The sequence below is a fragment of the Pecten maximus genome, chromosome 8 (assembly GCF_902652985.1).
Source record: "Pecten maximus chromosome 8, xPecMax1.1, whole genome shotgun sequence".
Taxonomy (NCBI): domain Eukaryota; kingdom Metazoa; phylum Mollusca; class Bivalvia; order Pectinida; family Pectinidae; genus Pecten; species Pecten maximus.
Window position 1 is genome coordinate 1,406,669 of NC_047022.1, and position 27,445 is coordinate 1,434,113.

General features: G+C 36.3%; 2 protein-coding genes across 2 annotated transcripts in view; one reads left to right on the forward strand and one right to left on the reverse strand.

Annotated features, from left to right (window-relative positions):
- Positions 1 to 1,263: 1,263 nt before the first annotated feature.
- On the reverse strand, positions 1,264 to 26,366 carry LOC117333482. The gene is made up of 2 exons (XM_033892793.1): positions 26,081 to 26,366; positions 1,264 to 4,942 (listed from the first exon to the last, which is right to left on the reverse strand). Exon 2 carries the CDS (start codon positions 4,940 to 4,942, stop codon positions 2,876 to 2,878), a length of 2,067 nt encoding a protein of 688 aa, XP_033748684.1. The 5' UTR covers positions 26,081 to 26,366; the 3' UTR covers positions 1,264 to 2,875.
- LOC117332839 (mucin-6-like) overlaps positions 9,653 to 27,445 on the forward strand; it is a 36,798-nt gene continuing 19,005 nt past the window's right edge. The window contains exon 1 of the mRNA XM_033891891.1: positions 9,653 to 9,770. Within this exon, the coding sequence (XP_033747782.1) occupies positions 9,653 to 9,770 (118 nt within the window). The remainder of the gene's footprint in view (positions 9,771 to 27,445) is intronic.

Below are 27,445 nucleotides of genomic sequence, written 5' to 3' on the forward strand. Positions count from 1 at the left end.
AAATGACTGATATATAGTACAACTTTAAAATAATTTGAGACATCAAGAAACATAGATCTATATCACATCGTGTCCTGATACTAACATCACTAGAACAGTTTAGTATCACGCACCCTAGTAACAATATATGTTAAAGATGCTACAGCGCCGAAAAAAAATTATTATGATCGATTTAATGCCCGCATAAATTGTTACATATTTTTATATAAAACCCAATGTTGAATAATTTATGTATTACCACCACCCTCCATAAGTTTCAGCTTCTAATTGTATATTTAAAATTAAAATGGAAAAAAAATTAATTGCATCCATAACAAATTGTATTGTGCCACGCCTCTTCCAACTTGTCGGGGTAACCTTTTCGTGGAATACGTAAATCAAAATGGACTATCTCATTTATGTCATGGAGTAATTGGATATGATATTTCAAACAAGCGATTTGGGAAGACAACAGCGAACAATGACAGTCTTTAATATACAATGACTTTAAGCGTACTGAGCATAGTCCCTTTGTCACACTCGCGGAATGCTTATAAACAAATAGATCAATATAAAGTAAAATAAAGACAAAAAAAAAGAGAAAAAAGATGGAGTCGTTGAAATGTAAACAAGTATATACAATAATTTGAATATGTTGAATGATACTGATTAGTTCAGTTTTTAAAACGCTATTAAGTTTGAAAAATCTAATGCTGTTTGTCAATTGAACGTTGTCTGTGTCTGTCAATACTCGAGCAACTCACTTGGGCCGCAAGGATGACGGCGACAATGGAAAGTCAAATTTAAAACAGGAAAAAGAAAAAAGAAAAAATGAGAAAGGGAAACAAATAAAACAAATACACACACAAAACTTTACATATGTTAAAAAACACACCAACAACAAAAGAAAAAAAATAATGCTAGTTACACTTATATATGTACCAAGTTTTCACGAGAATTTGTCAATGTAAAAAGTATCGGACATCTATGCAATAACCTATTTTCACTTCATGAATTTCGGCTCATCTGCCAATTAAAGGTCAACATGACAGCTAACTCGGACTATACAGGTCATACAAACGATTATTTTTTCGGCATAGCCGTATAATATTCTTTTGGCCCCGGATATGACGCGACAGGTGGCGTTACTGGTCAAGATGAATGATGTGATTGGTCAATGTAGCGGTAAATGCAAAATGCAGATTTGCATTTAAAAACGAAACAAAGTTAAGGTTGAATGTAAGCTGAATAAGTGGATGTATCTTTTCAAATGACACATCAATGAAATTATATTCCTGACTCAAATGCAGTCTTATTATCACAAAAAAATGATTCAAACTGATATAATTTTGTTATCAGTGCTAAAACGCATTAGTTCGTTAATTAATTTACCGGTAGTTTGACATTATAACCACTAGCATTAAAACTATGCTATTTATTTTTTTTAAAGATATTTCTTGTTTCTTCTTAATTTGTTGGTGTCAATGAGATAGTTTGTATACCGTGGGTGTCATATGTTGTTGTTAATTAGTTAGTTTTTATACCGTGGATTTAATTTGTTTGTGTTAATTAGATAGGTATATACCACGGATGAAATATTAAGCATTCTTTGAATGCAAATTGTGTGAATTTAAAAGAATAAATAGTTTGGTTTTGGATTTAAAACTTTTTTTCTGTTTGGAAATTTAGATCTTTCTATAGAGCTAAACTCTCTTGTTTTTCGACATGTGCAAAACTACATCGAATCCAGCAATAGATTTTGATATGTTTTCTTGTAGTGTTTCTTGCAAACAGCTGTGTTTATGTAAAATAATATATATATCTGATTTATGTTCATGCCAATGATGCTATCTCAATGATTTCATTTAAGATTTTGTATGTTGGGAGAGGGCGTCCATAAGTTGAAAAAAAAACAACGTGTGACTAATCCTTGGTCACAATTAAATTGGCAATAAATATGTTTAAAGTCAAAGTCAAGCATCCTTGTGTTAGCTAATATGTCGGAACTGTAGCATCTTCAACCGAGTGCAATAATTAACAGACTATAAACACAAACCGGTCACCAGAAAATCCGGATTTGCAGTTGAATCTGTTTTGATGGGTTAACATAGGAATGAATACATTCTGAACACAATAGATTTTTACAACAATACATTCTTACCACATACAGTACACAGCAGATGTTAATATGAGTTGTTACACGGTTATATACTTTATATTTACAAGTGGGGAAAAAAGTTAAACAAATCAGAAAATTTAGCAAAATGAACACAAATACATCGTTCGTTTCTTAAGCAACTTGTTTTTGGCAACATGCTCTCACGCTGATGACAGTTAATAACACGACATTCGGTAATCCCGACTTGTACACGGGACCCCGCCCTAATCCAATGGAAAATATGAATAATAAATATGGTATCTATCTTATATAGTGACTAGTAATGTACATTGCGACTCTTTGAGCCATTGTCAACGAATATAACACAGTCTCTATAAACAGCACAGCATTTGAAGGTGAAAATTGGACCGTTTGTAAAATCAGCAGCAATCAGAGTAATGTCCCTTTGAACAGACCACGTCCGCGGAGTTGAAAACCACCTACACAACTTCCATAACAATTTTATCAAAATGTTCAAGAAAAAATATATGTTCTATTTATTTTTGACTACAAGGCTATACAATGGAAGTTCAGCTTTTCTCCGCGGCTTTCTTATTTTAAACATTTCTTTAGCGTTCCTCGCTATTTACGATTTTAAGAAAAGCATGACGTCATCATCGCGCGTTGTATCCATACACCCGACTAAATAACTGTGGGTGAGATTTTTTCTCTTACAAGTAGTCGGTGCGACACGGAGCCATGCGGCCTTCTGAAAGCACTTGCGGAAGTCTCGTGAGACTATGCGAGATTTGTCCCCGTCAGTAGCGACAGGATGATGAGAACTGTAAATAGTCCGCTAGCGTGAGGTGCCCTGGATGGGGCGGAGTTGGTGTTAGCATGTTGACTCTGTATGTTAGTTTGGTGTGGGGGAGTGTCGATGTAATACGGCCGGCGCGTGGACAGCTCGTCATATGTCACCGGTACTTCCTCTTTGTTTGTCAGACTGCTCTTAGGAATGTAGCGTTCCTCCACATCTGGAGGCGGACAAGTTCCGGGCGCCGAGTCCACCACATCAAATTTTCCTTCGGGCGTCAAAAGACCTTCTAGAACCTTTTCCACGGACAGCATGTTGCAGTCGGCTGCCTTGAGGACAATGATCTTACGTTTTGAGCCGTCTAAAGTGAATACCCAACAATAAAACTTGGTCATGCGGCCCTCGCGATCTGGTTTCGTCCCTGTCACCACACCTCTAGTGTTGGGGCCGAGTTCCAGTGTGGCCAGACACAAGTACTGGATGTGGCTGGCTGCTTCTTCACAGTTTATAGTTAGAATGTCAATCTTGTCTGGCCTGGTCGCCGGATCATATATCAGGCAACCGTTGCATCGATCGCCCTCCTTGAAGAACAGAGAGTTAGCGTTAAAGCCAAGATCAGGCAGCTTACAGCTTGTACTGTAGTGTACCTTGGTTTCCAGCAAGACTTGAGTAGGAATGCTCACTTTTACCTTCGAATCTCCCATTTCAATGAATGTTTTGAATTTGTTGTCTTTACAGGTGAATCGTTCCGCTTCATCTATCGGCCAGTAAGGCCAATTGACTCTGTTACTGAGGCGGAACTGCCGTACTGAAGTGGCAGGCTGGTACATTTCGAGACAGGCGAATCGCGGGAAGCAGCCGTTATCAAAGACGTGTAGCAGGGCAGTGCGACTGTCGTTTTCCGAAACATTTCTGGCTAAACAATGGAATCGTCCAAATTTAGGTACGAAAAGCTTGTACGATGATATATTCATAAATTGAGGCCCGTCCCTGGTATCCAGTAACCAGGATCCCCGGATACTCTCCTGGAACGTACACGGTTTGGTTTCCGGTTCACATCGGCTACACGACAAGTGACAAAACTCGACCACCTCGTTATCACAAAAACGGCGGTCATTACAGCCCTCGAACTCATTAGCACAGACAGACGGGATCGTGATTTTCTGAAGTGTAATGGACAAATAGTTATCCGTTTCCGTGATTTGTCCGTGGCCATTTCCTGTTCCGGGATCACATACGGGATCCATGAACAGGTGAATCTGTGTCACCTCACCAACGCTGTCCCGCGTGATCCGGAGACACCAAGCCTCAAATTCGTCCGTATCCGGACGCAGAATCACAAACGTGTATTTACCATACTCCCATGACGTCACACATTTCACGTTCTGTTGTATACGCATTTTTAAATTAGGATGTAAACATTCGGCATACCGGAAGTTGAATCGTATGCCGTCACCGTCCTCACACTCGCTTTCCATGCGGGGAAGTACTAGTTTTCCTGGACAGATGTCACCTTCCGGTCCGAGTATCCGCATATTATATCCACCCACTATGGGGCACGTGATAGGCGCACTCTTCATCATAGTTGGCGATAGTATAGGCCAATGGTCTAAATTTAAATTTTCCTCGGAACAAAAGTCTGGATTCTGATAATTAAGTTTTGCGGATGATTTAAACTGTACAATATAATCGGACCTCCTTACAAACTGCATACACATGAACTCAGGATGGGCGTTAAAGCTTTCTCGGCCCTTGGGCTGATGTTTGACCAAGTATTTCCCCGTCTCGACTTCCTGGATACAAATCCTCTCGTACTTGATGCACGGCTGATCGGGTGATGGACAATACATGGCGTCGATCATGTTTCTTTTAAAGTAGAGCGTGAGAAAGCCCTTATTTCTGTAGGTAGCTGTCCAAACTACGCCCGGGGGTAGGTAGGAGGGGAAATCACAGTTAGATAACACAGGGGCCGTGCACCAGGCCAGAATGAGGAGTATGCACCACATAGGCCAGGCCATATCACCCCTCCGGCTGAGAGCGGCCTCACACATCTGTAAAATGTAAATAAAAGATGTTCATTACCACTATTAAATTATACGGAGATTCAATCATACATTAAATATGTAAGTCAACGATCCGTCATTAAATAACAAAAACAAAAGTTATAGGAACACTTGGCTAGCGAAGATGTCTTCGGTTAAATGTCCATTGTCATTTCTGCATGTGTATACAAATAGTCTTTTTAGAAAATATATGTTTATATAAAATATAGATAACGTCCTTAAATGACCCTGGCTGTTAATAGGGCGTTAAACAAAACAAAATAAACCAAATAGACAAAGTCGGGTTTGATATAAAAATCAAGTCATTTCTATATATAGACCAAGTCATTTCTATATATAGACCAAGTCATTTCTATATATAGACCAAGTCATTTCTTTATTTAGACCAAGTCACTGTGTATAGACCTAAATAAACCAAGTCGTTTCTTTATATGGCCGAATTAATGATATAATGTAGAAGTTACAAATTATATATGGATTTATATACAAACCAAGTCATTTTCTATGTACAGATAAATTCATATGTATATAATTATTTAACTAATATATGGTAGATACATTTGTATACCTACTTACATGTATATAAACCAAGAGACATATAGTCTATGGCCCCTGATAAACCATATATCAATACAATATGTATTATAGTCTATACACATCCCTGATAAACCATATATCTATACAATATGTATTTACATATATAGTCTATATACGTCCCTGATAAACCATATATCTATACAATATGTATTTACATATATAGTCTATACACGTCCCTGATAAACCATATATCTATACAATATGTATTTACATATATAGTCTATATACGTCCCTGATAAACCATATATCTATACAATATGTATTTACATATATAGTCTATACACATCCCTGATAAACCATATATCTATACAATATGTATTTACATATATAGTCTATACACATCCCTGATAAACCATATATCTATACAATATGTATTTACATATATAGTCTATATACGTCCCTGATAAACCATATATCTATACAATATGTATTTACATTTATAGTCTATATACGTCCCTGAAAAACCATATATCTATACAATATGTATTTACATATATAGTCTGTATACGTCCCTGATAAACCATATATCTATACAATATGTATTTACATATATAGTCTATACACCAATACAATATGTATTTACATATATAGTCTATATACGTTCCTGATAATACATATACAGTTAGTGTATGTTGGAAGTCATCTTTATATAATTGTCCATCCGTCTAGAAGTTCGATGCCGTGTCAACCTTCTGCTGTTTTAACCATAACTTCGACACGGCGTTCACAGCCACACACGACAGTGGCGAGGTTAAATAAAGCTGATATTTATCCCGGAGGCGGCGAGAGCCTTGCACACATCAATGAGACAATTGACACTGATTACAGTCAATTTGTCACACTTTACCCACACAGCTCTGATATACGCGTCTCTCTGATAGTTCACTCTGTAACACTACAGATTATGGTTACTGACGTTTCTGCTGGAAAATGTTACATTCAAAATATGTGTTTAAATCTAGCTGTTTAAAAAACACACCATGGTCAATGGATGACATCACATTATAAAAGTGCCATGGTTTATGTCACCATAATGTCCACTTGATACATCATCTATACCAACGTGATATTCCACTAATACGCACGTGATATTCCACTAATACGCAAGTGATATTCCACTAATACACACGTGATATTCCACTAATACGCAAGTGATATTCCACTAATACACACGTGATATTCCACTAATACGCACGTGATATTCCACTAATACACACGTGATATTCCACTAATACGCACGTGATATTCCACTAATACACACGTGATATTCCACTAATACGCACGTGATATTCCACTAATACACACGTGATATTCCACTAATACGCAAGTGATATTCCACTAATACACACGTGATATTCCACTAATACGCAAGTGATATTCCACTAATACGCAAGTGATATTCCACTAATACCCACGTGATATTCCACTAATACGCAAGTGATATTCCACTAATACACACGTGATATTCCACTAATACACACGTGATATTCCACTAATACGCACGTGATATTCCATTAATACCCACATGATATTCCATTAATACCCACATCATATTCCACTAATACCCACGTGATATTCCATTAATACCCACATCATATTCCACTAATACCCACGTGATATTCCATTAATACCCACATCATATTCCACTAATACCCACGTGATATTCCATTAATACCCACATCATATTCCACTAATACCCACGTGATATTCCATTAATACCCACATCATATTCCACTAATACCCACGTGATATTCCATTAATACCCACATCATATTCCACTAATACGCACGTGATATTCCACTAATACCAACGTGATATTCCATTAATACCCACATCATATTCCACTAATACCCACGTGATATTCCATTAATACCCACGTGATATTCCACTAATACCCACGTGATATTCCACTAATACCCACGTGATATTCTACTGAAACCCACATGATATTCCACTTATATCCACGTTATATTCTACTAATACGCACGTGATATTCCACTAACACCCACGTGATATTCAACTAACACCCAGGTGATATTCCATTGATACCCACTTGATATTATACTAACACCCACTTGATATTCCACTAATACCCACGTGATATTCTACTAACACCCACTTGATATTCCACTTATACCCACGTGATATTCCACTAATACGCACGTGATATTCCACTAATACGCTTAGTCAATATTCGACGTGTATTTTTGTACAGCAGTGTTGAACAACTGTATTGTTCTGAGATCATTGTACGTGTCAGTGAATGAACTAGAGCATCATCAGAAGTATCAATAACCGGTCGGCTAGGGTTTATAAATGTAGCCAGATTATACCGCCTCACAACACTGCCGTCCGATCTCTATTAGTGTCACTTAGATTACAGTAGAAAGCCACCACTCCAGCAATCAGCGCGAGCGTCCTCCCCTCTCCTAGTCTGGAGAGACGGTATTATAACTGATGATGAACGCTTTACAGGGATTTCACGCTCCGACACTCATAGTGATTCCGTAAACGTTTTTTTTACATGACAATATACCGAAACATCTCTCGCAATTGATTTCTAATCATCCTGTCACTGCCGTAGTAATTATGGACCTCCTACATTTCACAGGGAGACAAACATCAGTCTTCAGAAACACGGGTCACATACACCCCACCACAGGGAGACACACACAAGCCTTCAGAGACACGGGTCAAATACACCCCACCACAGATGACACACACAAGTCTTCAGAGACACGGGTCAAATACACCCCACCACAGATGACACACACAAGTCTTCAGTGACACGGGTCAAATACACCCCACCACAGATGACACACACAAGCCTTCAGAGACACGGGTCAAATACACCCCACCACAGATGACACACACAAGTCTTCAGTGACACGGGTCAAATACACCCCACCACAGATGACACACACAAGCCTTCAGAGACACGGGTCAAATACACCCCACCACAGATGACACACACAAGCCTTCAGAGACACGGGTCAAATACACCCCACCACAGATGACACACACAAGCCTTCAGAGACACGGGTCAAATACACCCCACCACAGATGACACACACAAGCCTTCAGAGACACGGGTCAAATACACCCCACCACAGGAAGAGACACACACAAGCCTTCAGAGACACGGGTCAAATACACCCCACCACAGGGAGACATACACAAGCCTTCAGAGACACGGGTCAAATACACCCCACCACAGGGAGACACACACAAGCCTTCAGAGACACGGGTCAAATACACCCCACCACAGGGAGACACACACAAGCCTTCAGAGACACGGGCGAAATACACCCCACCACTATTTCTCAGGAAGACAAGCCTTCAAAGGCACGGTTCATGAAATGCAAAATTAATAGAAATATACTGCTAAGGCAAACTTTTCAAAAAACGTACTTTTATCATGAATCTTATATCCAAACTCTGTATATCACAAATTATTTTTTATGCTTTAAGCTTGCCATAAAAATTACATCAATGTACATGTAAACTTTATAACGTAAGCAAACATTATACGAAATATTGAATGTATATCTCAAAGAACAATTATACTGTTGTTGTTTTAAAAACGGAATTTAAATCAATAAATTCAGGTAGAGGCCAACGCTTCTGTTCCAGAAAACACAAAAACATTTTAGCTGTGTTGAGGAAAGCCATATGTGTATTAGATTTATTTCATTTTGAAATGATACATAATTATATTTTAGAAAACTAACAGTTTTAACCAAGACAGCATGGTTATCGGATCCTGGTCCCCCGTGAGTCACATATTAGAGTGATGTGTCAGAGAACCGGTTGAATTGTATCCAAGCCCATTTGACATGGATTGGTGTGATGCAGGGGTCGTTTCCGTGTGATAGGGGTGGGGAAATATGTCTCCGCCGAATCCCTCGTCTCAGAGACCGCCACATTTTCTGTCTTCACTCGGTACCCAAGGAGGAGATAAACAGACGATATTGTAAAACAATAATGGAGGCTATAACTGCCATATAACACCTTATAGCTCCATTCGTGATAAAATGCATCTGCCACAAAATATATAAAACGCTGCCATATTTAATTGACAGATGAATCTACGTGTATATTATGGCCTTAGAGCCGACCAAATCGCCAACGGAGCTCGTAAAAACAACGGAAGACGAGCAACTAAAGACAGCACATTTTGGAGAGTTTCAGGGAATTATCAACAATAGAGGGCGCTTTGGTAGCTGTTACCTGGCCCTGTTGTTCTCCCACTTTTGCACATTGAGCGAGACGGTCGCCGTGAGAGCCAAATGGATCAAAATCCATTCAGTTGTTCAAGACTAATAGCAAGTTATAGAATTTACCCATCAGGCCCCCAACTTCTCCGGTCCCAGGGAAGCCACACCCTCTAATACAACAGTGGATTCCCTTCACCCAAGGATTTTCTAGGCCAAATTTGATCAAAGTCTAGTCAGTTGTTCAGGACAAGTAGCGATTTTTAAAAAGCCGTGAACAAACGACAGACGTTGTGGCAGGACATTGGTTGACAGGTCGTTTCGACCAGGTAAACTAAACGTAAAATTTTAAAAATATATAATCTTATAACATATCAATTTTAAACAAATCTTAATCAACCGAGCTCATCGCTTATGTACAGAACCATACATTGCATTCACTGCCCATGCGTAAGTTGAAAGATTAGAATAATACTAATACCTGGTTAACAAGATTTCAATCCGTGTTTAAAACCCAGTCCGCATTTGGTAACGACTTCAATCTAAATCTTAAACCCAATCCACCATATTTTGTAACTATTTTAACCTGTATCTAAAACCCAACTTGCGTTTTGTGACGATTTCGATCCATATTTTAAACCCAGTTCGCGTCTTATAACGATTTCTTTCCGCATCTAAACAGCAATCCGCATTTTGTATATACGATAACCTTCCGTGGTTCATATGATGCTTAGTTACTCCCAAAACGATGTAGCACGGCTGTACCGAAAACGACTATATATATTCGATGTTATTTACCGAAAATAAGATGTCGAAAATCTGATTTCCTTAAACAATGTGCCGTAAATTTTACGGTAGTTACGATTAGAGATAAACCGAACAACACAATCAAAGTAATACGATTAGAGGTAAACCGAACAATACCGTCGAAGTAATACGATTAGAGGTAAACCGAATAATACCATAAACATTTCCTTCGTCAGCGAACACAAAGTCTCTATGTTTTGGTACTCTAATGATGTTTTGTCCCAAAGCCATCATCGTAAAAGCACATTGTTCTGGGTTGTGAAACAGATTGGAGCCCGAGACGTAGCGCTGCTCTATGTTTACATCCTTGCCTCAGCAACCAGCACGTGAGCACGTGACCGTCGACTGGGGCCTCCCAAAGGACCTGCTGGAGAATGCTCACACTCTCAGAGAAGGCGCTAGTATACAGGGATACGTGGACCAGATCGCTTGGTGATACGGTATGAAATGAACACCGCCAATAATAATAAATTGGTCTCGACGGAGCAATTTGGCTTCAATCTCTCAACTATTATTTAAATACAACATCAAAGAGTTTCTCAACGTAATTTACAAAACAATATGTGCTTCATGTGCCTCTATTGAATAAATCATACTCAACTTCCTTTGAAATAAAGGAAAATGTAATATTTGACAGCGGGTTTTACAAAGTCAACTTGCATTATTTCAGTTTGGAGTGTTGTGATTCAGGCCTAACCGATCTCACAAATATTGACTTTTTATTTCAAATAAATTATTAGTTGTGTGTAGACTACTGGCCGGGTTTACAACAGCGGTTTGGGTACGGAATGAACGTCTCCTCGTTAACTTTACATAAATGGCTAGTTTGGTTTATTTTGTTTAACGTCCTATTAACAGCCAGGGTCATTTAAGGACGTGCCAGGTTTGGAGGTGTAGGAAGCCGGAGTACCCGTAGAAAAACCACCGGCCTACGGTCAGTACCCGGTAACTGCCCTACGTAGGTTTCGAACGCGCAACCCAGAGGTGGAGGGCTAGCGTTAAAGTGTCGGTACACCTTAAACACTCGGCCACCGCGGCCCCAACATAGATGTACTCATCAACGAACGAGGTTTAAGTTGAGACCAAGTCACATCATCAGTTTGACTAACCTGTATTTTAGCGACTTCGGGCCGAAGACCAAACCATCAACATGGAAAAAATCCATGCCTGCAAATCCACATGTCAAAATATTAAGTAATTTGAAACGTAAGGCCTCAAGTTGTTTCAGTATCAAGTTGATTATCCATGAAAATGAGACTTCCTCCAGATTTAGGACAATACACGTGTACATACTTATACGATTGTGTCAGGCGACACTTTGGTGTACATCAGATTATATGGCAGTCTCTGGTAATCTTAACAAAGCATGTACTAGTATTGTGATCTTTAGTATTGTGATCTTTAGTATTGTAATCTTTAGTATTGTATTGTATGTAATCTTTAGTATTGTAATCTTTAGTATTGTAATCTTTAGTATTGTATTGTATGTAATCTTTAGTATTGTAATCTTTAGTATTGTGATCTTTAGTATTGTGATCTTTAGTATTGTAATCTTTATAGTATTGTGATCTTTAGTATTGTAATCTTTAGTATTGTGATCTTTAGTATTGTAATCTTTAGTATTGTAATCTTTAGTATTGTAATCTTTAGTATTGTGATCTTTAGTATTGTGATCTTTAGTATTGTGATCTTTAGTATTGTAATCTTTAGTATTGTAATCTTTAGTATTGTGATCTTTAGTATTGTGATCTTTAGTATTGTAATCTTTAGTATTGTAATCTTTAGTATTGTAATCTTTAGTATTGTGATCTTTAGTATTGTAATCTTTAGTATTGTAATCTTTAGTATTGTATTGTAATCTTTAGTATTGTAATCTTTAGTATTGTGATCTTTAGTATTGTAATCTTTAGTATTGTAATCTTTAGTATTGTAATCTTTAGTATTGTGATCTTTAGTATTGTGATCTTTAGTATTGTAATCTTTAGTATTGTAATCTTGAGAACATTACATTGGTTACACCACGTCTTATGATTTTAATATTTGATTTCATATTCCGTTAATCCGGACACCTGTTCGAACAGGTTTTTCCGGAAATAGAATATTGTCTGTGACCAGTATTACTATCAGGTAGGTAGCGTAAATACAATACTTGTACTCTCTTTCTGTGAATAAAGGACTAATTTACGATCGATATCACTATCATCTATGATCGAGTATTATATGTGTATACGTAACAGTTCGTGGTGCTAGTTATTTATCCGTTATGACTGAACACGGCTGTATATGACTGCATATGGCTGAATATGGCTGTAAACTGCTGTAAATGGCTGTTTATGACTGTATATGGCTGTTTATGACTGTATATGGCTGTTTATGACTATATGAATGTATATGGCTGTATATGGCTGTATATGACTATATATGACTTTATCCATGCAGCAACTGCCACCGCATTGTTGGAATACACCCACCATAATATATATTTTTTGCTGTATACGGCAGTGACGGAAAACAGCTGTATTTTGGAATATTAGCACGTGCGTCAATTCGACTGACCTACTTCCAATCGAAACAACGTTTAAAAGGGCGAACATATTTGGATCATTGTTGATACATGGTCAAGGCTCGCCACTTTTGTCTTTCTTTACCCTCGCCAAGATAAAGCTTATATTTTAAGACACTGACCATGTATTCTCTATTTATATGACTGTATATGACTGTATATGGCTGTATTGTACGATTCTCAATTTTTCTTATTTAAATACCACCCCCCCCCCCCCCCCCCCCCCTCCCTATTATAACGTTTGATGTTTGTCTATAGCTGTCAAAATTACGTTATTGAGTTACATCCTCATCTGTTTCCTTTTTTCTTCATATTGATTGTTAGAGTATTTCCGTTACCATTACTGTGACGTCGTTGTTTGCCTGTAGCTGTTATACAACCTGATTGGTTATATATTTTACCAGATTTAATTAACCTATTTGCGGCTTTTTTTTTTCAGAACCCATTTCCCGAAGGTACAAATGCCAATATATATATATTCTTAAATTCTGATATTCTGAATAACATCAAAAGACAATTATGTGAAAATTCTACCAATGATTTTCCGAGCACAAACACTCTCAAAGAAAATATGATGCGATCGGGTTGGGACACGGGAACCACCAGATTGTATTCCAATAGTAAATCTGAAGAAGGTCTGCCATTGTTTTCCTAGGCTTGCTAAGATATTTTCGACTTATCTAATTCGCTTCTGAATTCTAGAGATTCTTTAAGGTGAATCAGAACAAATTCAGTTCTAAAACACTAAACTATCAATGGCCAAAATGTCAGAGAAGAAGAAGAAGAAGAAGAAGAAGAAGAAGAAGAAGAAGAAGAAGAATTTCAATTTCAATATATTTTTAGTGACTTTTGTTATTTCAATATAGGATTGGACATCAGGCAGAGCCTAAAAAAGTCATCTCCTTACATAAAACAGGTAAACAAACTTAAACATATTTACATACAACCAATATGGATTATACAATACGAAGGGAGGTATCTTTATAGATTGTTCTGATTTTTGCATGATTAGAAGAAAATAACTTCTTAAAAGATGACGATAAAATAGGTATGCCTATTTGGTCAAGTGAGTTTATTCCCCCAACAGTTACAGGCAAATAAGAAGAAGAAGACCAACAAAGCCTCAAAGCTTTACATCGCACAAGGCAAACAGACAATTTCCCGATAAGATCACGAGGCTGGAAATAAACTGTCATATAGTCTTCATCAGCCTTGAGCTTTAGGAACCTCGGTTTTTTTTAGAAGTTATAATTACAGACCGAGATATGTAACTGTAGGTCTGAAGTGTCCCTGAATTTTAGACCTCTACAGTTTATACCATTGTGGTATTTAAATCCGTCTTGGTATCAAAAGAAACGCGTCACAGATTTACAGGTGTAAATGAGGACACGGTGAGTCGTGTTAAGGTAGAATCTGACCCTGATGGCACACAGTATCCTGTACTTTGTCTAGAGAGCCACAGCCACACCAGGAATCCTACCCAGGACACCCCATATCCTAACCGGAACCTCCCAATCTTACACAGAACCTCCAAATCTTACCTACGACCCCCAAATTCTACCCAGAATCTCCCAATCTTACCGGCGACCTCCAAATCCTACCCGGAACCTTCCCGATCATTCCCAGGTTTATCGAATCCTATCAGGGGCCTCCCAATCCTACCCAAACCTCCTAATCCTACCCGGAACCTCCCGATCCTACCCAGTACCTCCCGACTATACCCCAAACCTCCCGATCCTACCCAGTACCTCCCGACCCTATTTAGGGCCTCCAAATTCTATCCGGAACCTCACAATCCTACCCGGAGCCAAGGAATCCTACCCGGGACCTTCCAATTCCACACTTGCGTAATTAAGACAAGTCTAACTAGCAGAGCTGTCAAGTCACAGATATATTCCAGATCAACTCAAATATGTTGAATCGCAGAAGCCTGTGTGACCTTAGTTTTTATAGCATGCTACTAAATTTAGATAAATGTGTTATACATTCGAATCATGCCTATTGTTTTCCGGAATTATTTGGAATCAACGAGAGTTGACCTACATTCCAATCCACGACAATTGCTTTTGTGTTTTTTGTTTACGAACATTTGTTCTAAAAGATACATGTATCATTAAATAGTGGTGTAACTTCATCTGATAGTCCGAGCTTTTATTCACCAACAACTCGTACATTTTAAATACAAGGCTAAATATGGACGACTCGTAGTCAGACAAGCGCTTATAGGGGAGACATTTAAACCGGGAACAGTGCCAAGACGAACAAAATAATAAACATGTATAATTAGATTGGGGTGCACTTGTCTCCGGTAACTGCAGAAAGCCCCGGAGAATCCCGGTTTCTGGTCTATGAACGCTTTATTCACCGAACACACGTGGTTTCTATAGAAGTGATACTGTACAGTCCACACGTCAGTAAACACTAACAACACACGCCGATATCCGATTCCTGTTCGACCGTATCCACATTTTATTTTCCTCATTGATTTATCGTCATTCGTTACACATCTTTTCTGAATTTGGTAAAAATGTCTTCATTTTAAATTAATTTGTTCCACTGAAAGTTGAGAAGAGGAAGACTGCGGGGAATTTTAATGAATCCTTTTTCCAACATCTTGAGGAATAAAGCAGAAACAGTGTATGTTGTGTCACAGAATGGCATTATGTCACAGAATGGCGGTTGACTGAAACATTTGACGGATTTCTTTGTTTGTCGCCAGATTCCTTTAGTCGAGCGATGAACCTGTTAATGTGATTCGTCACTAAAACAAAGGGAATCACTTACGCCGTTTTATGAGTACTGCATCATGTAAAATCGAACATTTCTTAACTCTATGTTACTGTTTAACTCGGTATAACTGTATAACTAGGTATTACTGTATAACTCGGTATAACTCGGTATAACGGTATAACTCGGTATAACTCGGTATAACTGTATCACTCGGTATAACTCGGTATAACTGTATCACTCGGTATAACTGTATAACTCGGTATAACTCGGTGTAACTCGGTATAACACGGTATAACTCGGTATAACTCGGTATTACTGTATAACTCGGTATAACTGTATCACTCTGTATAACTGTATAACTCGGTATTACTGTATAACTCGGTATAACTGTATAACTCGGTATAACTCGGTATAACTCGTTATAACTGTATCACTCGGTATTACTGTATAACACGGTATAACTGTATAACTCGGTATAACTGTATCACTCGGTATAACTCGGTGTAACTCGGTATAACACGGTATAACTCGGTATAACTGTATAACTCGGGTATTACTGTATAACTCGGTATAACTGTATAACTCGGTATTACTGTATATAAAACTCGGTAAACTGTATAACTCGTATACTACTGTATAACTCGGTAGTATCGGTATAACTCGGTATAACTCGGTATAACTGATATACGTCGGTATAACTGTATAACTGTATTAACTCGTATAACTCGGTATAACTCGGCATAACTGTATAACTCGGTATAACTCGGTATAACTGTATAACTCGTATACTCAGTATTACTGTATAACTCGGTATTACTGTATAACTCGATATAACTGTATAACTCGGTATAACTGTATAACTGTATAACTCTGTATAACTGTATAACTCGGTATAACTGTATAACTCGGTATAACTGTATCACTCGGTATAACTATATAACTCGGTATAACTGTATAACTCGGTATAATTCGGTTTAACTGTATAACTCGGTATAACTGTATAACTCGGTATAACTGTATAACTCGGTATAATTTGGTTTAACTGTATAACTCGGTATAACTATATAACTCGGTATAACTGTATAACTCGGTATAATTCGGTTTAACTGTATAACTCGGTATAACTGTATAACTCTGTTTTACTGCATAAGTCGGTATTGCTCTGTTTGCTTGCGTTTAAGTCAATGCACTTATATATTTATTTATTTATTTATTTTATTTCCTTGTTTGTTTAAGATTTGCCTCAACCTGACCCATTACTCCTTGGCTAGCATATAGTAAGTCGGATATTAAAACTGAACCTATTAGCATCCGACATCGACGAGGGTTCGGCCTAAACTCTACCAAGGGGAATTCCCTCCTGTATCATATACAGTACAATCAATATCAAAACGATGGATGATTACAGTCCCCAGTCAGTGACGAGATTTTAATGCTCTGTTTATTTCTAGAGGTGTTACACATATGCGAATGACTTTGGATGGTCCCTGATCGACTAACTAAGTAACAGTAAGCGGGTAGGTCCTAAATCGGTGTGTATGGTTCCCTCCTCTAAGTACCATTTCTGTTTCGTGTTGGCTGAAGAGTTCCACAGGGGAGATAATAAAGTGTCAACTTCGCACATACTTTGTAAGTCGTTATCAGCTTAGACAGAAAACAACTCCCAGAAACGTTTAGATTGTCCCGATATGACATTTACAGTCGAAATGAATGCCACTGCTGGTACAGTTGGCATTTTTTACATTTACATTTTCGTCATTATTTACTTATGTACAGATTACGTACTACTTATATACTCGTCATGGACTTACTATATACTCGTCATGGACTTACTATATACTCGTCATGGACTTACTATATACTCGTCATGGACTTACTATATACTCGTCATGGACTTACTATATACTCGTCATGGACTTACTATATACTCGTCATGGACTTACTACATACTCGTCATGGACTTACTACATACTCGTCATGGACTTACTATATACTCGTCATGGACTTACTATATACTCGTCATGGACTTACTATATACTCGTCATGGACTTACTATATACTCGTCATGGACTTACTATATACTCGTCATGGACTTACTATATACTCGTCATGGACTTACTATATACTCGTCATGGACTTACTATATACTCGTCATGGACTTACTATATACTCGTCATGGACTTACATACTCGTCATGGACTTACTATATACTCGTCATGGACTTACTATATACTCGTCATGGACTTACTATATACTCGTCATGGACTTACTATATACTCGTCATGGACTTACTATATACTCGTCATGGACTTACTATATACTCGTCATGGACTTACTATATACTCGTCATGGACTTACTATATACTCGTCATGGACTTACTATATACTCGTCATGGACTTACTATATACTCGTCATGGACTTACTATATACTCGTCATGGACTTACTATATACTCGTCATGGACTTACTATATACTCGTCATGGACTTACTATATACTCGTCATGGACTTACTATATACTCGTCATGGACTTACTATATACTCGTCATGGACTTACTATATACTCGTCATGGACTTACTATATACTCGTCATGGACTTACTATATACTCGTCATGGACTTACTATATACTCGTCATGGACTTACTACATACTCGTCATGGACTTACTATATACTCGTCATGGACTTACTATATACTCGTCATGGACTTACTATATACTCGTCATGGACTTACTATATACTCGTCATGGACTTACTATATACTCGTCATGGACTTACTATATACTCGTCATGGACTTACTATATACTCGTCATGGACTTACTATATACTCGTCATGGACTTACATACTCGTCATGGACTTACTATATACTCGTCATGGACTTACTATATACTCGTCATGGACTTACTATATACTCGTCATGGACTTCCTATGTACTCGTTATAGACTTATATATGTACAGTACTCAGTATAAACTTACATATTCACCCATAAGCTACTTCTACAATAGGTACCACTCCCTCACCAGGATGCTTCGTTAAACAATTGATGGGTTGACACTCGTCAACATAAAAAAAATAATTTTGATGTTGGACGAGGATGTCAAATCTTATCAATGCCCCCTCGGGTTCCAGCTACAGCTGGACACATTTGTCATCAACTCCAAAAAGGGAGGACGCGAGCAGATGTCCAATATTATGGCAGTCCAAGAGATCATCCAAAAAACGACGAAATGCTTGACGTTAAGATTCATCATAGGTCATTATTTTTTACCTCAACGTACATCACTGTTATCTATATACACGTACATCACTGTTATCTACATACACGTACATCACTGTTATCTATATACATCACTGTTATCTATATACACGTACATCACTGTTATCTACATACACGTACATCACTGTTATCTATATACATCACTGTTATCTATATACATCACTGTTATCTATATACATCACTGTTATCTATATACACGTACATCACTGTTATCTACATACATCACTGTTATCTATATACACGTACATCACTGTTATCTACATACACGTACATCACTGTTATCTACATACACGTACATCACTGTTATCTATATACATCACTGTTATCTATATACACGTACATCACTGTTATCTATATACATCACTGTTATCTATATACACGTACATCACTGTTATCTATATACATCACTGTTATCTATATACACGTACATCACTGTTATCTATATACATCACTGTTATCTATATACACGTACATCACTGTTATCTATATACACGTACATCACTGTTATCTATATACATGTACATCACTGTTATCTATATACACGTACATCACTGTTATCTATATACATCACTGTTATCTATATACACGTACATCACTGTTATCTACATACATCACTGTTATCTATATACACGTACATCACTGTTATCTACATACATCACTGTTATCTATATACACGTACATCACTGTTACCTACATACACGTACATCACTGTTATCTATATACATCACTGTTATCTATATACACGTACATCACTGTTATCTATATACATCACTGTTATCTATATACACGTACATCACTGTTATCTACATACATCACTGTTATCTATATACACGTACATCACTGTTATCTACATACATCACTGTTATCTATATACACGTACATCACTGTTATCTACATACACGTACATCACTGTTATCTATATACATCACTGTTATCTATATACACGTACATCACTGTTATCTATATACATCACTGTTATCTATATACACGTACATCACTGTTATCTATATACACGTACATCACTGTTATCTATATACATCACTGTTATCTTTATACACGTACATCACTGTTATCTATATACATCACTGTTATCTATATACATCACTGTTATCTATATACACGTACATCACTGTTATCTATATACACATACATCACTGTTATCTATATACACGTACATCACTGTTATCTATATACATCACTGTTATCTATATACATCACTGTTATCTATATACATCACTGTTATCTATATACATCACTGTTATCTATATACATCACTGTTATCTATATACATCACTGTTATCTATATACACGTACATCACTGTTATCTATATACACGTACATCATTGTTATCTATATACATCACTGTTATCTATATACACGTACATCACTGTTATCTATATACACGTACATCACTGTTATCTATATACACGTACATCACTGTTATCTATATACATTACTGTTATCTATATACACGTACATCACTATTATCTATATACACGTACATCACTGTTATCTATATACACGTACATCACTGTTATCTATATACACGTACATCACTGTTATCTATATACATCACTGTTATCTATATACACGTACATCACTCTTATCTATATACACGTACATCACTGTTATCTATATACATCATTGTTATCTATATACATCACTGTTATCTATATACATCACTGTTATCTATATACATCACTGTTATCTACATACACGTACATCACTGTTATCTATATACACGTACATCACATACACGTACATCACTGTTATCTATATACACGTACATCACTGTTATCTATATACATCATTGTAATCTATATACACGTACATCACTGTTATCTATATACACGTACACCACTGTTATCTATATACATCACTGTTATCTATATACATCACTGTTATCTATATACACGTACATCACTGTTATCTATATACACGTACATCACTGTTATCTATATACATCACTGTTATCTATATACATCACTGTTATCTATATACATCACTGTTATCTATATACACTACATCACTGTTATCTATATACATGTACATCACTGTTATCTATATACACGTACATCACTGTTATCTATATACATCACTGTTATCTATATACACGTACATCACTGTTATCTATATACATCACTGTTATCTATATACATGTACATCACTGTTATCTATATACACGTACATCACTGTTATCTATATACACGTACATCACTGTTATCTATATACATCACTGTTATCTATATACACGTACATCACTGTTATCTATATACATCACTGTTATCTATATACACGTACATCACTGTTATCTATATACATCACTGTTATCTACATACATCACTGTTATCTATATACATCACTGTTATCTATATACATCACTGTTATCTATATACATCACTGTTATCTATATACACGTACATCACTGTTATCTATATACACGTACATCACTGTTATCTATATACATCACTGTTATCTATATACATCACTGTTATCTATATACACGTACATCACTGTTATCTATACATGTACATCACTGTTATCTATATACACGTACATCACTGTTATCTATATACATCACTGTTATCTATATACATCACTGTTATATATATACACGTACATCACTGTTATCTATATACATCACTGTTATCTATATACACGTACATCACTGTTATCTATATACACGTACATCACTGTTATCTATATACATCACTGTTATCTATATACATCACTGTTATCTATATACATCAATGTTATCTATATACACGTACATCACTGTTATCTATATACACGTACATCACTGTTATCTATATACATCACTGTTATCTATATACATCACTGTTATCTATATACACGTACATCACTGTTATCTATATACACGTACATCACTGTTATCTATATACATCACTGTTATCTATATACACGTACATCACTGTTATCTACATACACGTACATCACTGTTATCTATATACATCACTGTTATCTATATACACGTACATCACTGTTATCTATAAACACGTACATCACTGTTATCTATATACATCACTGTTATCTATATACATCACTGTTATCTATATACATCACTGTTATCTATATACACGTACATCACTGTTATCTATATACACGTACATCACTGTTATCTATATACATCACTGTTATCTATATACACGTACATCACTGTTATCTATATACACGTACATCACTGTTATCTATATACATCACTGTTATCTATATACACGTACATCACTGTTATCTATATACACGTACATCACTGTTATCTATATACACGTACATCACTGTTATCTATATACATCACTGTTATCTATATACATGTACATCACTGTTATCTATATACATCACTGTTATCTATATACACGTACATCACTGTTATCTATATACATCACTGTTATCTATATACATGTACATCACTGTTATCTATATACACGTACATCACTGTTATCTATATACACGTACATCACTGTTATCTATATACATCACTGTTATCTATATACACGTACATCACTGTTATCTATATACACGTACATCACTGTTATCTATATACATCACTGTTATCTATATACACGTACATCACTGTTATCTATATACACGTACATCACTGTTATCTATATACATCACTGTTATCTATATACATGTACATCACTGTTATCTATATACACGTACATCACTGTTATCTATATACATCACTGTTATCTATATACATGTACATCACTGTTATCTATATACATCACTGTTATCTATATACACGTACATCACTGTTATCTATATACATCACTGTTATCTATATACACCACTGTTATCTATATACACGTACATCACTGTTATCTATATACACGTACATCACTGTTATCTATATACACGTACATCACTGTTATCTATATACATCACTGTTATCTATATACATCACTGTTATCTATATACACGTACATCACTGTTATCTATATGCATGTACATCACTGTTATCTATATACACGTACATCACTGTTATCTATATACATCACTGTTATCTATATACATCACTGTTATATATATACACGTACATCACTGTTATCTATATACATCACTGTTATCTATATACACGTACATCACTGTTATCTATATACACGTACATCACTGTTATCTATATACATCACTGTTATCTATATACATCACTGTTATCTATATACATCAATGTTATCTATATACACGTACATCACTGTTATCTATATACACGTACATCACTGTTATCTATATACATCACTGTTATCTATATACATCACTGTTATCTATATACACGTACATCACTGTTATCTATATACACGTACATCACTGTTATCTATATACATCACTGTTATCTATATACACGTACATCACTGTTATCTACATACACGTACATCACTGTTATCTATATACATCACTGTTATCTATATACATCACTGTTATCTATATACATCACTGTTATCTATATACATCACTGTTATCTATATACACGTACATCACTGTTATCTACATACACGTACATCACTGTTATCTATATACATCACTGTTATCTATATACATCACTGTTATCTATATACATCACTGTTATCTATATACATCACTGTTATCTATATACACGTACATCACTGTTATCTATATACACGTACATCACTGTTATCTATAAACACGTACATCACTGTTATCTATATACATCACTGTTATCTATATACATCACTGTTATCTATATACATCACTGTTATCTATATACACGTACATCACTGTTATCTATATACACGTACATCACTGTTATCTATATACATCACTGTTATCTATATACATCACTGTTATCTATATACACGTACATCACTGTTATCTATATACACGTACATCACTGTTATCTATATACATCACTGTTATCTATATACACGTACATCACTGTTATCTATATACACGTACATCACTGTTATCTATATACATGTACATCACTGTTATCTATATACATCACTGTTATCTATATACATGTACATCACTGTTATCTATATACATCACTGTTATCTATATACACGTACATCACTGTTATCTATATACATCACTGTTATCTATATACATGTACATCACTGTTATCTATATACACGTACATCACTGTTATCTATATACACGTACATCACTGTTATCTATATACATCACTGTTATCTATATACACGTACATCACTGTTATCTATATACACGTACATCACTGTTATCTATATACATCACTGTTATCTATACACGTACATCACTGTTATCTATATACACGTACATCACTGTTATCTATATACATCACTGTTATCTATATACATGTACATCACTGTTATCTATATACACGTACATCACTGTTATCTATATACATCACTGTTATCTATATACATGTACATCACTGTTATCTATATACATCACTGTTATCTATATACACGTACATCACTGTTATCTATATACATCACTGTTATCTATATACATCACTGTTACCTATATACACGTACATCACTGTTATCTATATACACGTACATCACTAGTATCTTCATACACGTACCTCGCCCAGCCAGTTTTTTGTCACTGCTCTCTGCACATTCGTCCCTACGACCACTATGCCACACCTATACCATATAGATTATCATTATATATATAACACAGTAAGTAATGATGTTCATGGGGAACAAAGGGGCGTGTTGACTGGCGCCATGACATCAACGTCATCTGGATCATACAGATACATATCCCGTTTATTAAATGATACTGTCCTATAGTTCCAGGTATACAGACATGTACGTGGATATCTGTATTGTATGCATATTCAACACGACTTTCAAGTGAAATTTATTTCATAAAATATCTTGTAAAAAGATAAACTATCTTTAAAGGGAAATATTTAAAATGCGGTAAAATCTTAAATAAACTTTTGTCTTTCATTTAATGGTTCATTTATATGTTTAAATAATATTTATTTAAACTAAATATATGCAAATAAAAAATCTAAAAATGTATGATCGGAGAAAATATCTGTGATAATTTATCTGAGAGAAAGTCTGAATACATTGTGTAAATCCTGTAACAATGTTGTCAGCCTGTTAGGAACCGTTTAGTACTATACCGACTTCACACTGATCAATTATGTATTGTCGGGTGGATCGGACAAACAACAAGCCGCCCGTCGGTTCTTCCCTATACATTATATATAGGCAGTATTGTTACCGCGAGGGTAATTGATCCCGTGTTCAGTTATTTATGCATGACAAATACGTAGATCTAGTAGATTATGTTTGTTGAATTATTATTAACTAACAGTGAAGATTTGCAGCAGATGAAAACTGCCAGGGGGCCCGCGAAGCATGATAACATTTACATTGTTTGTACGATAACCATCTGTTTACGCATAGAGCATGAATCGCTATTAATTAGCAGTAAACAAATTAGCGACATCTTGTTTTTATGTGACGTGTTTTTAACGTGTTTGGTTGACAGGTGGTGTTTTACCGGTAACAGTCACGCCCGCCGGCATCATACAAAGGGCGCCCGTCTCGGGGTAGACGGGATTATGTCCAGTCGTGGGGACCTACCCCTACAAATGCCCAGGGGTAGGGCCAGTGTTGGACAGGTACACTACATTAGATATGTCTGTCTCTGAGCTGTATCCACGCCCGCCCGACAAATGTACTTATGTAATACATAATTCAGAGGCCAGACTGAAAATATTAGGACAGTGAAAGCAATTTTGCATATATCCGGCCATTAAGGTGCCAATTTCCCATATCAACGTTATTAGATATTGTATACCGGCTCTATACACTTTTCCATCAACGCTAAAACTATACAAATCGTCAAAAAACCATGAAACTTATTATAAACCTGTAAAATTGTCACAAGTAATAAACAACACTAATCAAAATCCAATTTAAAAAAAAAATACAAGTAAATATAACCAACCTGTTCAGCTTAAGATTCTGCCCATTGATTCTATAATTCCATGAGAATGTCGCCTGTTACGGCAAGTCGCTTGCGGAGTATCACAGAGGGCGTTCAACACACACACACGTCGATGTCGATACTACTGTATAGCTACGGATATATAGCTTCATATAAAATTCACTGTCCCCAGATATTTCTACATCTCTCTACAAAGCGATGAGAGTTGAAAATGACGGGATTTGACCACCATTATCGCGTCCCCTGATCTTTCATCACACAGCCACGTCGCCAATCGTCTTTCGGAATCGATATTAATTTGATAAAGCCGGGCTTCCAGCAACATTTATATAAAATAGATATAAAAACCAAAGGAATTCTTCCTCTTAGTTTAGTGTTGGATACGCATGCGTGGTCTTAAATCCTGACAGTACACACTTCTGTCAAATAATCCATCATAAAGTCGATAGCGTTTATAATGCTTAAACTATCATAGTAAAGCCGTGGTATATCTATCCGTGATTAATGTCCAGTCAGTAATTAAACAAAACTAACTAGTTAAATAAACATCCACACACACACACACGCATGGGCAATTAGAAACATCCGGAATTCACTTTTACAGGTAGTAAAACCGCCACGATGGAAATCATAATCATCCGTGATAATAGGATAAAGATTGCAATCCAGCTAAATTACTAATGGTCTTTGAAGGGTGTTCATCTGATCACTAACACACATATATGTGTCATTAATCGACTGAGAAAGCACAGAAAACAAGATCGGAGCAGCAAGGGGCTGGACATGCGCACGAGTTCGACAGCAGCCTCGTTATCAATGCGATCGACTCTTCGCTGTTGATACTAAGCGGTCTGCCGCGCCCTTGCAATCCCATGGGTACAGCACGCACAATATCATAGTTCTCTAATCTCAGTCATAACTAATATATCGCCTTTATACAAGTTTGAACTTCTACGCAATACACCCATTCATCTTTGTTAGAGGGTCTTAATTAAAGGATTAAAGAGCGCTCTTTTCATATAATGTCTACTTAATACGCAATGTATCTATTCATTTCTCAGTAATGCGATTTTCGTATGTGAAGGAATTTCCGAACACGAAATTCGTTTTTGACGTGTCGAATGTCACTGATTGCTACATGACGGGATTGTATAGGGGCTTGATGACGGCGCATGCGTGATGTCACACATCACAATTTAAGCATTGAACAGATATTAAAACCACGCACACACCGGCCCTTCCATTCGTACAAGTTCCATCAGTGAATGAATTCTATCCAATATTTTCTACAGGAATCTATCAGAGCATTCGATATACGCTTGATCAAGATAGATGATGTTCTTTCCCATTTATTACTGTATACAT